This window comes from Mauremys reevesii, linkage group 21 (genome assembly GCF_016161935.1).
Source record: "Mauremys reevesii isolate NIE-2019 linkage group 21, ASM1616193v1, whole genome shotgun sequence".
Taxonomy (NCBI): Eukaryota; Metazoa; Chordata; order Testudines; family Geoemydidae; genus Mauremys; species Mauremys reevesii.
Window position 1 is genome coordinate 740413 of NC_052643.1, and position 16082 is coordinate 756494.

The 16082-nt window shown below is 54.2% G+C and overlaps 1 protein-coding gene across 5 annotated transcripts in view; it reads right to left on the bottom strand.

Moving 5' to 3' along the window:
• Positions 1 to 1167: 1167 nt before the first annotated feature.
• Positions 1168 to 16082, bottom strand: part of WNT4 (Wnt family member 4) — a 33534-nt gene continuing 18619 nt past the window's right edge. For all 5 annotated transcript variants that reach the window (XM_039509305.1, XM_039509308.1, XM_039509307.1 and 2 more), the window contains exons 2-5: positions 14526 to 14761; positions 9457 to 9588; positions 8117 to 8259; positions 1168 to 7833 (exon numbers count right to left, since the gene is read on the bottom strand). In XM_039509305.1, coding sequence (XP_039365239.1) covers positions 7366 to 7833; positions 8117 to 8259; positions 9457 to 9588; positions 14526 to 14761 — 979 coding nt within the window. In that variant the 3' untranslated portion in view covers positions 1168 to 7365. The remainder of the gene's footprint in view (positions 7834 to 8116; positions 8260 to 9456; positions 9589 to 14525; positions 14762 to 16082) is intronic.

A 16082-nucleotide genomic window follows, 5' to 3' on the forward strand; every position in this document is an offset into this window, starting at 1 on the left:
CCATTTATTTATTAGGCCTGGTCTACACTAGGGGTGTGTGTGTCAAACTAAGGTACGCGACTTCAGCTACGTGAATAGAGTAGCTGAAGTCGAACTACCTTAGTTCGAACTGCCTATCTGTCCAGACGCCGCGGGATTGAAGTCCGCGGCTCCCCCGTCGACTCCGCCACCGCCGTTTGTGGTGGTGGAGTTCCGGAGTCGACGGGAGCGCGTTCGGAGTTCGAACTATCGCGTCTAGATTAGACGCGATAGTTCGAACTCCGAGAAGTCGAACTCTACGCGTCGACCCGGCGGGTAAGTATAGACCTATCCTTAGAAGCGTATTTAATTCCTCCAAAAAAGGAGCATGGTAGCCAGCCGCTGAGGAGAGCTGTGCCTGGCCTTCACAAGGAGGATCCTCCACTGGAAAGTCATGTAGAAGGGTTATGGCCAGAAAGAGTGAGGCTTGCCCATGACAAGAGCAGCCTCAGCAGGCAGTCGCTGGCCTGCAAAGGAAGAGGAAGGAGGAGGAAGATGGAATGTGGTGGTGGTTGTCTGGATCTCAAGGGACCTGCTCTGCCACGGACTACCTGGGGGACCTTGGGCAAGGCACTAAGGCCAGATTTTTAAAGGTATTTTAAAGTGCCTCGGTGCCTAAGTGCTTTTGACAATCCCTCTGGGTTCCTATCAGCTTCTTCAGGTGCCTCAACACTGTTAAAGATCCAGCCCTTAGTCTCTCCATGCCTCAGTTCTGTACAATGGGGATAAAATCCTCTCTCATGGGGGTGCTGTGAGGGCAAATAAAATAAAGATGCTCAGGCATTACGGTGACAGGGGGCATATAAGTGGCACAGCTAGATAGGAGTCAAGGGAAAATTTCGGGCAGTTGGCAGTAGCGTGTTTGAAGGCTGATAGAAAGGAAGCAGATTAGAAAGGAAGAGAAAGTAGGAATGAGGAGAATCAGGGAAGGCGCACAGGAAGTGGGCAAGGACGGAGTCCAGTGGGACAGACTGAGGGGTTCCAGGAGGAGAGAGAAGTCAGCCAGTCTCCAGGAGGAGAAATAACGCTGCTTGGAAAGACGTGAAGAAGGAGGGGACTCAGGCCATTTCCTGCAGAATCTGCATTTGTTGGATGTTCTATTTCTGCAACAATGGTCACGCTTAAAAAAAACCAAACCACACACAGATGCCAGAATGCAAGAAGTAATCATTTTTATAGTGAATGCCACCAAAATGTGAGTCAAACTATGTGATGGAAACATTACAGCCAATTACATAGTATAAAAATAGGACACTAAAATTCAAAAATAATAGTCAGAGTACCACACAGTTTGGGATAGCAGCATCCAATATCCTACAGCAACCCAGCTTCCGTGCCAGACAGCCAGGGCACGGGGGAACACACATGGGAAGTGGTTTCTAGCTACATTTCTGTGACACACAGAGACCTTGGCCTGGGGCAGCACAGGTTGACATCTTTCCAGGGTTATGTACGTATTTGACAGTGTCGATCAGAGATGCTGATCATGGGGACATCCAGAACCTGAGCCCTGACAGACTGCTCCGCCTGTGTATGGAGATAACAGAGCCTGTTCCCAGATGCCCGAGGCTCAAGAAATGCCATGGTTTTGGGAGGATTCATCTGTGCTGTTGCCCAGGTGTTCGTATGAAGAGAGGTAGAACAAGAACACTGCTCTGGGGCTAGTTCTTTATGTGTAAGGATCCCATGTAATGACAGCTTCCAATTGCCTAGGGCTCGGCCTCAGTAAACAGCCAAGGATTTTGTGCCAAATGTCTCCTGAAAAGAGGCCCAAAGACACTCATGCAAGGGAAGGAGCTGGGTGGCCTCGTGCCTGCAGGGAGCAATAACTCCTTGGGCCGGTTCTCTGGTTTATGGGAACAGGCCTCCTCACGTCCCTCTGAGCACAGGAATTACCACATCTCAGGATTTGAGGGAGCTTGGCAGATCGTTACCGTGGACACCAGGGACCCACAGAAGGAAGCCATTTTCAAGCCCTCAGCACCCAATGTGCCTTTAAAAATCTGGACCCGATTGCAGATACTCAGCCCTTTTGAAAATTCTGGCCTTAGTGCTCACTTCAAATCCGGTGGGGTTCCCAACTCATGGCCCACAGGACAACCGGGCTAAAGAGCTAATATGTGTTTGATTCTGAGCTGACGGCAAAGCCCTGAGCCGCATGGGAATCAGCCCTGTTGATGCAGGAAGAAACTATGGGCACCACCTCCAAAACGACCTCCCCTGCATCTCAGGAGTGCACGGGACAGCTGCTGCCCCTTTCCCGCTACAACCTGCTCAGCACTGCCTCCCCGACCCCCATCTGCATTGCAGCTTGACTGGCTCCCGTGAGCGTAGGGAAGCCCCTCGCACAGGATGGGATCCCTCCCCAACAGCCATCCAGGTCACCCCAGGGGAAGAGAAAAGCAGAAGTCAAGAACTAGCACCTAGCTCTGGCCCCTGGATCTCTGCCCCTGCACAAACGAGAGCAGCAAGAGACTGAATTAGCTGGAGATGGGTAGAGGGCCGTGCACTCCAGCCACCCCCACCCTACCTCTAGAGCCAATGGCGCCTACACCAAGGGCTGGAGATGTCAGAGCTAAATGCACTGGCTCTACGCTCCCAGCTGGGGACTTTTCCACACCCAGGGACTCCCTAACAGGAGGCAGGGGTGGGGTTTCTGGCTCCCTTGCCAGCCTGTGTAGCACAAAGGGTGGGGAGTAGGGCAGAGACTCTGCAAAGCATCGGCTGGGACCCTGCCTGTGGGCTGAGAAGGTTGGACTGTTTTAAACTGATCGTTAGCCCTATGCTCTTGACAAGACGACATTGCAGAGTTACCGAGATTTAAGCTATGTGCTGCTCTTGAGCTTGCAGCCTGTCTAGTGGTTAAGGCAGGAGATTAACAGTCAGGATAACTGGGTTCTGTTCCCAGGTGCAGCAAGTCACTGCTGCCCTGTGCCTCAGTTTCTCCCCCTGTAAAGCAGGGATAAGACCCACCTGCCTTTGTAAAGCACGGGGGGGGGGGGGGGCGCTCTGGTAACAGGAGGATGTGAGTGCACTTGTGATCACAGACACCGAATTCGCACTGATGAGAGGTCCAGACTGAACATCCATGATGGGAGTATCTAGAGGAGACAGCCACTAGCCTGAAGATCAGGATCCTCCCCGACCTCCAGAATATTCATGTGTGAGACACAGGCAGGTCCTCCCCTGGGATGCTCATCAAGTGACAGCTGAAGGCCCCTCCTTCCAGGCATTTCAATGAGATGGACCTCACCCACACAGGGGTTCTTCCCCTTCTAAATGCAGGAATCTCAGCACATCAGAACAGCCAGGAAGGGCTGTTTGCAGAGAGCACTAGTTTTACATAGTACAGTGCAGCTCCATTACTGGTGGGGGCAGGGAGGGGACGCCCTACGCTAATTTAGCACAAAATCATCATTTAAAAGACAAAGTAAATCAGAAAAAGGCAACGGTGCTGTGCTGGTGCCGAAATGTACAATTGTGAGACGCGCCAGAGAGCTGCAGAGCCAGGGGACCTCGGGGGTGACATTTCCAGGGATCAGCTTTCATCGCAGTTTGAAAAAACCCTGTGCAGAGAGATTATCTCCACACTGATCTGGATTGTCTTGTTCAGCTTTGGCCCTCGGCCTAGCTGGACAACGAGCAGAAAAGTTGGCCAACGTCCTGAGGTCAGCGGCCCCCACTGCATTAGCTGGGAAATAGTAGAAAGAATCTTCAAGGCACTTGAGAACTCACAGTCTTAACACACTGGAGCCCAGAGAATTGAGGCAGCAGCTTGACATGGGAGTTAAAGCCCAGATACCTGCAAAAGGTGATTCAATATCATAGCATATGTAAACCAAAGCGGTGCAGAACAGAAATCACTCCTGCAGTGCAGGACAGAGCTGGCGTTGCTCAAGTTAATGGCTCCTGTTTAGATCAGAGTGAATGATCTGGTGCAAGAGGTGCTGCGTTCCAGGTTGGAAGGGGCTTGAGTCCACCAGGTGAAGTTTCTTCTTTGCCTTTAGGAGGCCTGCACTTACTGGGGGATGGCAATGGAGCTGCAGGCTGCTGCTTAGCCCCTCCGCAGGGCACGGAAGCAATCTGCTGTTACAAGACAAACCAAGAGGTTACAGTGGAGTTGGCTGAAGGGAGAAGTGATCTTCTGCCCCACTGGGTGGCTTCACTCCATGGGGTCCTTTCTTGTCCCACACTGCGCAGAAAGTGGAAGTGTAGCATGCAGAGTGAGCAGGGGCCCATTCTGGGCACACAGTTCAGCCTCTGGAGGAGCATCTGCTGCTGCGCCTAGTCAGTTGTCAGAAAAGTTCCAGCCGGACGGTGTCTGGAGTCCTTCCAACGACCACAGCCGCTCCCCCGTCCCATCACTGCCATAGCACAGACGGGATTTCATGTATGTCTGCCTTTCCCTCTAACCTTTCCCCTCTCTTCTTTAAGGGGAAGAAGAGGGAAAAAATATAGGCCTAAGGTCTGCATGGATTCAGCTCTTAAACCTCTGTCTCTCTCTTAAAGAGAATGGATCAAGGGCAAGCAGAAGAGTCCGGGCTTTTCTGGATTGGGAACGACAGTCTGTCTGGCCACACTCCATCGAGATGGAGGGTTGGCACCATCAGCACAGAGTTTTCCATTCAGCTAGCAGGGGAAGAGCTGTTAGCAAGTGACAGGGTCCTGCCTTGGTCTCTACCAACAGCAGATTTCTCGCTCACCTGGAGGCATGATTTTGGGGATTAATCTGCTTTTTCCACCTTTTCCTTCTGCACATCACTAGGTGAGAGGGAGATTGTTTCACGTGCCACCTCCCCTCAGTGCCCCATGGCTTATTAATTCTCCAAATATTTCACTCTCTAGAGCGGCAGCAAGGGCTCTGTACTACCCTAACCCTGGGAGGAAGGAAAGAGAGCGTAGCCAGCCCGGCTGCAAGGTGAAGGCTAGGGGGAGGAGGAGCATTCAGGTCTCTGCCTTAAGACAAACTGAGGCGCCTGGTGTGTTCATTTCATTATGCTGTTTGTAAAGCAAATGGTTGCCAGTAAGGACAGCCCAGTGCCCCTTGTCCCCTCTGCAGTGCCTGCGTTTAGGGCTGGACAGCAGCAGCAGGCAAAGGCCAACATGCATGTACTACTCCAGCAACATTTCCCCCTCCTTGGAAATCACTCCACCCTCCTACGACCCAAAGGCTGAGCATGGATGTGGTTCTGGCCACATCGAACACATCCAGATTCCTCTTTCCAGAGTCCTCATCGGAGAGGCCAGGGAGAATGGGCCCCTCGGGGAGCAGAGACAGTGTGTGAAGGGGGAGGCCAGGTCTCCGAGACCCTGCAGACGGGGACCGGGGATGCAGATGCAGCAATTGGAAAAACTGAAGAAATCTCAAGTGACTTCCTGCTAAAAGGCTTGGGCAGATTCTGACCCCTATAAGGCCCCATTATGCTGCTCTGGTGTTGGAAAGGGATAGAAACAGCCCCCAGGGAATAGCTCCAGCATAGCTGGGCCATATCCTTCCCCCAGCACAGCTCTCAGTGCAGAGTGCTGGGGAAATGGCCACAGGAGGATGTTTACTGAGGGTATGAGAGTGTAGCAGCAGCAGCCTGCCTCTAGCTAGGCTGGCAGCAAAGCAGCCCTGGGAGCTGCTCCAACCTAGCTGGGTCCTGGCTGCTCCTGCAGCACCCAGAACCTGGGTCCCTTTGCAGACAATTGGTCCAGGCTGCAGCTTCTGTGCTGCAGCACCTAGTGACCTCAGCAGATCCACATGGGCTTCAGGATAAGATGTCTGGGGGCATCTCAGGGGTGTGGGGGAAGGAGCAGCAGAGGGGAGGCCAACACTGCTGGGGTCAGGCCAGGGCCCTGTGGCAAAAGTTGGGGGGAGGGTCCGGACCTGCTGGGGTCAGGCCTGATCTGTGGGGTAATGGATGGGGGTGGGGCTAGGAGCCCTCTGTGGTTTCCAGGCTGTGGAGGAGGAGCAGAGCCCTGTATGAAGCAGAGGGCAGGGGGAGGGGTGGACATGGCTGGGCTCAGGACCGAGCTTTACTGGGAAGAGGTGTGGAGAGAGGAGACCAGGGTGGTTAATAGGCTGGGCAGGAGCCCACAATGAGGCAAAGGCTGTAAGAGGAAAGGGACCATTACTTTAAGCAGCCCCAGGTACATGTGGCCTGGAGGCTGTGGGTTGGCCTGGCAGCCAGAGGAGCTCAGACATCTGAGGTCAGGAGCCCAGGAGGCACCACGGTTGCAGTGGACTAGGCAGGGGTTCGGGGGCAGGAAGTGTGCAAGGCGTGGGGTGAAGCTTGCAACAGTGTTGGTGAGGCTGGGCTAAGGGCTGTGTTGTGGGTGAAGGCTATGGAGGGGGTGGGGGGGCCTGGGAAGCGCTCATGGACTTACTCATCAGCACGATTATTTTTTCTTTATTTCTAAGTAAGAGGCTGCTACCACAACAGGCATTAGCTGGGAATGGGAAGAGATGACAGGCCGCCAGCCTCACAGGGCGGTTGGAGCTGAACAGCAAGAGTAGATATGGGCTCATGGCACATGGGGGGCTGTTGGGGAAGCAGATTCCACCTTGGATGAAGTAGCTTCTGTGCAGTTGGGTCTCTGTTCTCCTGACTCCTGCTTCTGTGGTGGACAGCGTCCCTCACCGCTTCCAGTGGCTTAGACCCAAAGGGAGAACCCTACCACATAACAACAGGAAGAAAAAGCCAGGGGCTTGGAACCAGACCACGAGTTTTGTCCTTCCCCACATTTTAACTTCTGCACAAAGATCTCTGGTCTGTGGAATCAGCTGGTCCCAGCAGCTCAGCAGCAGAGTTTCTGGCAATAGCACAATCCCCGGGGCAGCTTGGGATGCTCTGCCCGCTCTCTTCTCCTGACATGTGGTACAGAACTAGCCAATACGAGAACAAAAACTCCGGGAGCCTCGGGCCAGGCCTGCGGTTTGTTTTTAGTCTGAAGTAGCTGTAATATAAAAGACCAATATAAAAGTGCCTAACGCTAGGTTTTGTTTCAGTTTAAAATCTACGCGGACCGAAATGCTCCATTGGCCAGTCAGTGGGAGTTCGTCTGACGGAGGCAGGTTCTTGGGGGCAGGCGCCACAAAGGTCCCTTGCCTGGCCCCAGCCCAGCAGCAGCATCGAGCGCATGTGCGACTCTTCCAGCACATGCAGTTCAGGAGGGCTCTGGCTTCGGCAATAAATAAAGGCAAAAATACAACAATCACTTTTGGAACTTTAAATATCTTTCTCTTGCACTCGGTGTCTCTTTACACAACCCTCTCCTTGAGGCGTCTGGATCACCTCCTCCAGTCCTGGGCAACAGGCAGGGGAGAGGAAGGGTCAGTTATAGAGGGGAGCTACCATCCCGGCATCACCGGCACGTATGCATTTCTACCACTCGGTGGCACTGTTTACATTTGACAAAGCAGCACCAGTGGAACTTGCAACTGCACCTTTCCACCACCTCCACTTCGTCTGTGTGAAAGCCCCTCCCACAGCACATAAGCTCACAGCCATCAATAGCTTTGGAAGTCTTGTTGCATTGCCGGCCACTGGTCCCCAGGACCCCATTCTTTAGGTCATGATCACAGAAGTCAGGGCTGGAGTCCAGGTAGACCAGGTCCTCATCCGTGTGTGGTTTGAACTGGGAGTTTTTTGGCACCAGGACTTTGGTGGAGCCGATCTTTCTCTGCTCAACTTCTGTGGCCCCATCAAATTTCTCCTTTAACATGTTGCCCACTTTGCGGAAGGGAGGCATTGCTTTCCAGCAGGTCTTCACCTCGCATGAGCCTGACACACCATGGCATTTGCACTCTACCCGCATGTTGTTCAGGATAGCCTGAAAGAGCACACAAAGAAGAGAGCTGTCAGCTGCTGCAGGAGGCACCCGCACTCAGACCCATTAGTATACACCATGCAGCACGGCAGGAAGACCAGGAAGTGTGATGCAAGTGGGACCTAGCGCAACAGTGAGTGGAGGTGCCTGCTGGAGGTGAAGAGACATGACAGTGAGCAATGAAGTGCAGGAGCCATTAGTATTATCCGATGAAGGGAAATGGAGCTTGGGCGGTGGCCACCGGCCCAAGTCTGCCAGCTGCCCTGGTGTTCTGAGGAGCTATTACCTTCCTTCCAGCCTCATTATTATGGAGGTTCATGAGCGCCCTGCTGGAGGAGGCGCCTTTGCTTCTCTCCCGGACATCAACGAAAGACTGTGAGAAGGCCACTCCGTAGGCGATGTTATCAGAACAGCCAGACCACTGGAAGCCTAAAGCACAGCAAGGATTGGAAAGAGTGATTTGCAGCAGAAATGGGGGCGAGGCAGAGCTGGAGGACAGAACAATCATTCGGCTCCTTGGCCTGTCCTCTCCCTCTCCAATCCCCATAGTCTAGCTACAGAGGAGCTGGCCACCTCCTGTCTCCTTTGAGTTCACACTGGACACTGGGTTACCTAGGGAGGTGATGGAATCTCCTTCCTTAGAGGTTTTTAAGGCCCGGCTTGACAAAGCCCTGGCTGGGATGATTTAGTTGGGGTTGGTCTTGCTTTGAGCAGGGGGTTGGACTAGACGACCTCCTGAGGTCCCTTCCAACCCTGATATTTTATGGTTCTGTGACAGCTGCTGTCACCTCCTGCCTCCAGTGTCTAGTGAAAGGGCTTCATGAGCCAGAGCTGCTACCGTAAAGAGCAGCTCCAGAACTAGGACTCTGCCATCTAGGACCTCCTAGGGAAGGAAAATAAGCAACACCCCCCAGAATTGCTGGGGCTCTTTGGAAACAAAGGAAAAACATTGCTCAGAGGCAAATTGCAAAGCCGTAACCTGCGACAAGAAGCTAATATTTGATTTTTATCTCCTATGTGGCTGGTCTGCCATGCTTCCTGCTAGGCTGCAGCCTTCCCCAAAGCCCCACTGGTCCCTGGATTCTGACGGCTGTGTGATGAGCCTCTGACGGCCCTGCAGGGCGGAGGAGTCCCTCAGCCGAAAGGCGCCTGCAGGGCTTGGCAGTGTGTTCAGCAGGACGTAGGGATTCTCCCAGGGCGCACCGTGCTGTGCCCAGTCAGAGCTAACAACTGGCAGTGTGGCAGGCACACCTGGAAAGATCGGCAATACAGCAGGAGTGCTTTACCCAGGCACACCTGGGGCACTGGGCCGTGGAGGCGGCACTCTCAAGAGAAAACCATCCCATGTTATTTGAAAATGTGGAAGCTGCCTAGGAGCCCCTTTGTGTGACACCCAGACAAATGGGTGACCTGCCCACCACCCCGTCTGAAAGGGACATGCAGGGAGTGACTGGGGAAGGGATCCGTTTTGTTCCTTTGTCCTTATTCTTCCTCTCTTGCCTCTAGTTGGCAGGCACAAGCCCAGTGGATCTTGTGCAATCCTGTGCTTAGCCTAGAGAAGACCTCTAGCAACCGCCTGGCACCTCAACTCTTGCTCTCCTGTATCGTACTCCTGTAAGGACTTACCCTGAGGACTGACACCATGCACAGTCCGATCACAGCCACATTTCTCCAGCTCTCCACTGCTGCAGGCTCGAGTCACTGCAAAGGCCACCCCCGCTGAGGAGATGGCATACACAAACGCTGCTTCCCGTGTCCCTGGAATGACAAAAGTTGCAGTCAGGAATCGTTTCAAATTCACACGCACAGCCGAGGGCAGCTGCCCTTCCAGTCAGAGGTGCCCATGCCCACACACTCATGCATGTGTGTGTCAGACTGATGCCATTGCCTGATCCAGACCCCCCCACATGCAGTTGTGTGGCACAGAGGAGCCCTGCATGCTACCTACCTGACATGGAGATCCTGGCAATCAGCTCCTCCCAATCAAAAGACTGGCACTCAGAAACTCCTATCATCACATGCCCCATCCTGAATACATGTACCTAGAACTTACCTACAGATCCCCTGTCACACAAGGCCATATAAGTTGTATGCCTGTACCCTGATCCTACGGGCAGAAATTTCTGCCCATACCCAATACACACAGTATGCAGAACCCAGCTCTGAGAGCCATGGATCCCGAGTCCCCCCATCCTCATGCAGAACATGGCAGAGGGAGTCTCACACCTCACCCCCTCCCAAGCACAACACCCCACAGCCTGAGACCCCTTCCAAAGAACGCTGTCTAGAAACTCGCAGAGAGACTTTCCTGGACAAAACCACAAATGCAGATGTTGTATGCAGACCCCTTCCCTCTCAGCCCAAGTCTGGGGCAGAGAACCCCACCAGAGCCCCTCACGCAGCAAAGCAGCATAGAACATTTCTGCAGCCCAAACCCTGCACAGAAACCCTATAGCTGGAGACCCTGATGCAGTCCCAAGAAATTCGACTTCATACTACAACGAATTTTTACAATTAATAATTTGGAACCTGCTGTTTGGGGCCTACGCAGTCGAAGCAAACAATTAAGCCAGCTTAAGTTGACTGTGAGAATCAAAGCGAAGGGGCCTGTCATTAAAATGGTGAGAGCTCTCCCCAGCCCTTTGTACCCAGCCTCCCAGAGGAGATCAACCAAAATCACCCCACCCCTCCAACCCTTCCCCAACAGCCCTTTGAGAGCAGCCCCACGCAGACTCACACCCTGAACAGTCCCGCAGAACCTCCAGGGCCCCGTTCTCCACTGAACTCAGGAGCAGTGCAAAAGGGGCTGTAGTACAGAGCCTAGCGCAAGGAGTCTTGGTCCATGATGGAGACACTTAGGTGCTATGACAGTGCAAATCAATAATAATCAGGCAGCGGCTCTCTTCCCCTACAGAATGAAAAAGTGCATAGCGGGGCTCCTCGCCTGAATGGCTCTGGTCAAATCCCCTTCCAGCCCACACTGTAAAGGAAGTTCTGGGATCTGAGTTGAATCACAGAATATCAGGGTTGGAAGAGACCTCAGGAGGTCATCTAGCCCAACCCCCTGCTCAAAGCAGGACCAACCCCGTCCCCAACTAAATCATCCCAGCCAGGGCTTTTTGAAGCACTGCTATAGTCCAGCTAACATGACACAGGGAGCCCATAGGGAAGTTAGATCAACCCTGAGGGTGCTCTAGCTTTGCAAGGTCTAGCCAAGCCCCCAGACAGGCCTAGGACACCAAGCCCACCGCTGCCTACCCTCCACCCACTGAGTGCATCTCAGCCACAATCCAACCTCCGTCCTCAGCTAGAGTCCTCACACTCAAACCATTTCCTCCCAGATTGAATCCCACACCCAGGAAACCCCACATGGAGCTGCCCCTGGAGCCTAAGAAGCTTCCCTCTGCCTGAACAGCTCTAAGCAGAATCCTGTATTAGCCTGCACACACACCCCATCCCCAAAACCCACCTGCAAAATCCTTCTCACGTTGCTCTGCTCCAGAACCCTGCCCCACTCTCAGAACCCTACCCCTCCATCAGCTGGGGAAAGAGCCCCTTTCACGCTGCTTTTGATGGTTACCAGAGTGTTAACTGCCCATTGAGGAAGCAGTTGTTGGGAACTTCAAACCTCTCCGAGGGAGAGAGCAAACATGCAGGACACATGGCCAGGTTTCAGCTGGCGGCCGCTGTGCCAGCAGAGATTGGCCTGTGTGAAAGCAGAGCTACAGCAAAGTTGCAAAAGAAGAGGGAGCTTTGGAAAGGTGCATATAAGGGGTGTGCCCATGTCTGTGTGTGTTTCTCTCTCTCACCGATAGTGTCTCTCTGCATGTGTGTGATGATTGTGGGTTTAGTGGTCATCAATTAAATCTTGCAACACCCAATTCCCTGGCTCCTGCCATGCTCTGAAGCCAAGGCGGCTAGGACACAACAGGCCCTTCTGTCTCAGAACATGTGCTGTAGACTGAAGGGATCAGCATTTAAAGTCCAGGCTGTGCTACTTGGAAGCTCAGGGCAAGAGGCCCCAGGGTCACTTCAATGGCAGCTGGAGGGTACTATTGTGAACAGAGATCTGCCCTTCATCCCTCGGGCCCTTGCTCACAACTGACTGGTCAGACAAAGGGGAGCAACTTTGGTGGTCGCAGCTCAGACTCTGGTGACCAAGGCTGTAATCTGGCCTGGGCGGCAGTGGCTGGTTAGGACCCAGCCAGTGTGGAATCACCTCCAAGTTAATCGAGGTTAATAGTAGGATCATGTTGGTCGGTTTGTGCTGTGGCTGCCTAAAAAGAGACAACTTCAGTTTCTGGTATTTCTGGTATTTCCAGTCCTGAACCTTCACAAGCACAAATGTTCACCCCCATGCTGAGGGAAGGAAAGTTAAATAAGGAGCTGAGGCTGGACTGGGGGCAGCTGGGGCCTGCAGGTCGTGGTGTGTCAGAGCAGAGAGTGCCCAGAGCTTCAGAGAAGAGGGAACAGCAGGAGTCACACCAGAGTAGGGGACACCCAGGAGCTAATCTAACCCACAGAGCAATTAGATGGAGGAAAGGGCGTCAGAGTGGAGATGCCTCTGGTCACTAGTTTGCAAGGAGAGAGGGAGATCTGAGCAAGGGGAAGTCACTGCAGCTCCCTCTGCCATAGAAACTAGTGCTGCCTTCAGGAAAGAACAACGGGGCTCCAGAAACAGGCCTCATGCCGCCAGCCACGGAGAAAACTCATCACTCCTCCCAAGCTCTTCCAAAGTGCATCTGCTCTGCCCTGTACCCTCCTGCTGTTCTAGTCCTGGTCATAGGCGCCGTCTCTGTGGGTGCTCTGGGGCTTGAGCACCCATTGAAAAAAACGAATGGGTGCTCAGCACCCATCAGTCACAGCTAATTGGGAGCACCACCAAACAGCTGTTTGTGGAGGGGTTTGGGGGAGGGCGGAGAGCAGCGAGCAGGCAGGGGCCTCAGGGAGGGGACAGGAAGAGGTGGAGCGAAGGTGGAGTCTTGGAGGAGGGGGTGGATAAAGGGCAGGGCCTTGGGTGAGGATGGGAAAGAGTCAGAGGGAAGGCGGGACCCGGGGGGGAAGGAGCAGAGTGAGGGCAGAGCACCCCCGGGGGAAATAAAAGTCAGCGCTTATGGTCCTGGGCACCCCCAGCTCTGCCACTGCATCTCAATACTGATGCGCCTCCATGCTATTCTAGTCCCCCTCAGCTCTACAAATCCATCTGAGTCCTGACACGGCGCTCTGCCCTACTCGCCCCCAGCTCTTATATCCTGCGCCTTCCCTGCTCTACAACCCGCATGGGGCGCGTTCCGCTTGGTCCCAGCGCTGTCGGGAGGTTAGCACGGTGCTCGCAGACGGTCTACGCCACAGATCATTTCATTACGATGGATGGCTCTGGAGTCTGTAGTTGGAAGGATGAGAACCAGAGCCGGCATAGCAGCATGCAGAGAGCGATGAGTATTTTACTGCTTTTGGGCAGCAGAGGGCATCATCCCAAGGTCTCACTCCGGAGTCACAAAGGGTCCAGCCGTGCTCGCCGACAGGCCTAGCTTATGGCTTGTTCACTGACCAGAGAAGAGACCAAATAAATAAAGCATCCTGCTGCCGCTGCTGCTGCTGCTGGGCCCTTGCCAGGGGGAGCTTCTTGGTGAGGCAGATGAAGCTGCAGAACTACCTGAGTAGCTTTACGGGGCCAGTTCCACCTCAAACATGCTGCAAGGCAGAGTTCAGGCTGAGAGCCTGTGGCCAGCCCGCGCCACTGTGCCCAGCCCAGGTACATGGAGAGCCCTGCTATGCTGGCAGCACGGGCAAGGAAATTGGGGTTCACAACAGAAACGCAGACAGCAGCTAAGGAACTGGGCAAGCTTAAAAACAGCCCCAACGAACCTTCCTGTACAGCACGTATGGGAGTCCCAGGACCAGGAGGTACCACATGCATTACTACCACTCTGTCTACATCCTCAACAGCTTCCCGTGGCCCTCCACAGCAAACTGAGCCAGTCCAGGAGCCGCAAACAGAATCCCATGGCTGCACTCCTTGGTAGTCCCCAGTGATGGCTACTTGCCATCTCCAACCCCCAACTGCTCGCCACCAACACCCAGCAAAACAAAGCTGTTCCCACTCATGTGTCTGTCTTTTGGGAGAGTAGCACATTACCGTTCTGTAAAACGGGTGCGTGGCAGGGAGAGGTGGCATTTCTGGCAGAAGTGAAAGGAAAGCATCGAGCCATCTCCTGCCCTTCACCACATGGTAGCTCTGATGCTGCCAAATAAATCAGACCCCACACTGGAGTACTAGTGTGCACACGCTGCATGGGTGGTTCTCAAACTTTGAACAGTGATTCTCAAACTTTTCTCCTGGTGACCCCTTTCACACAGCAAGCCTCTGAGTGCGACCCCCCCCCTATAAATTAAAAACACCTTTTATATATTTAACACCATTATAAATGCTGGAGGCAAAGCAGGGTTTGGGGTGGAGGCTGACAGCTCGTGACCCTCCATGTAATAACCTTGCAAACCCCTGAGGGGTCCCGATCCCCAGTCTGAGAACCCCTAGTCTACAAGATGCAGCCGTTTCCCACAAGATCTGCCTCTGTCTGCGTCACTGCTATGGCCCCAGCTGGATGCTCGTTACCTCCCACCTGGAAGCTCATGCCTCAGTTAAGTTCACTTCCTTTCCCAGATGAGCACATGCCTCTGGACAGTTCGCTCACCTTGTGTCACTACCTTGCCAAAGACCGGCAGGGTGTCTAGCGTGGAGCAGTTCCAGCGACGGTTACGGAATTGGTACTGGCACTCCTCAATGGCCAGCTGGGCTCCCCGACGCACCGAGTCCATCACCTCCAAGTTCCTCTTGCACATCTGCACTTGGCGCTGGATTAACCCTTTCAGTTTCTCACAGGTCTCTTCCTCGGAAATACTCCCCACTGAGGACAGCTTTGCCAGGTACCTGTCAGCACACCCAGCAAAATCTGTTAGAAAGGTTTGTTGCGCAGGAGAAAGAACTGTCCCAGCCTCTCCCTGGGAAATGCTGCCCCTTCATTTCCCTTCCCAGGAGCTGTTTGGATATCAGGGGCAGCCTTGGGCACAGACACCTGCGGTCCTGAGGCTGGGAAGACCCCTTGCCATTGCACTGACAACCTCCAGAGCTGGTGAGATCTCCACCCACGTGGCCCTTCCAGTAGCCTGGATAAAGCACAGGATGCTCTCTTCTCCTTCCTTCCTCACTGGAGCTGGAGGCTAGTGCCTGACTGGGTCCCTCTGCATCACCAGGCTGGCTGTGGGAGTTCTGCAGAATGGCCCTTCTGCCTTGGAGCAGAGCAAGGGTCCCAAGAGCAACACTGGGGGAGAGTATGGCCCTCCTGCCCAGCTACAGCATGGAGTGCATTCACTGCATCTCTCCGCAGGGAGACTGTTTGACAGCTCCGCTCTGTCTGCCTAGCACGGAGGGGGATATTCTCGGCATGTTCTGAATATGCCCTGTCAAGTCTCCCGAGTACCAGCATATCCAAGTGCTACTAGGAAAAGCCAGAGGTCTCTCAAGTCAGCCAAAGCAAGCAGTGCAGCGGCTCGACTGCCAGCTGCAGCTGCCACACTGCTCCCTCAGCGCTGGCTGTGTTCTCCTCATGACAAACATCTCCCTCAAACCACTTCCCTTCTTAGTCCTGCTTTTAGCTTCCCCAGCCACCTTCGCGTGGGGAGCCAGCCCTGGTGGGTGGTGGAGGCTGCCAGGCCCACCTTCGCGTGGGGAGCCAGCCCTGGTTGGTGGTGGAGGCTGCCGGGCCCACCTTTGCGTGGGGAGCCAGCCCTGGTGGGTGGTGGAGGTTGCCGGGCCCACCTTCGCGTGGGGAGCCAGCCCTGGCGGGTGGTTGGGGGAGGACACTGCTGGGTCTTTCACCACTCGGAATTCTAGTGGGGCTTGAAGTGGGGAAGCTGGAGTCAGGAGCCCATCGTGGGCAGAACCACTTGTGGCACCTTCCAGGTCCCCACTCACAAACATGGGCTCCAGGGCTCACCAACCTGAAAAACGCTGCCTTTGCTTCCCTGCGCACCCAGGGCACCCCAGGCTGTACTCTCCTGCTGCCTTGCACATTGCTCTCCAGGACTGAGGACATGCTGAGGCTGCTGCACCAGCCTGGGGCTGAGGGTACTTAGTGACAGTGTTCTGGGGAAGAGGTGCATGTGGCGGTGTAACCCCCCCACTACCTGGACTTCCAGCAATTTATCCCCTTGCCACTCTCCACTTCCTGGCAGTTACTGGAACCACTCCC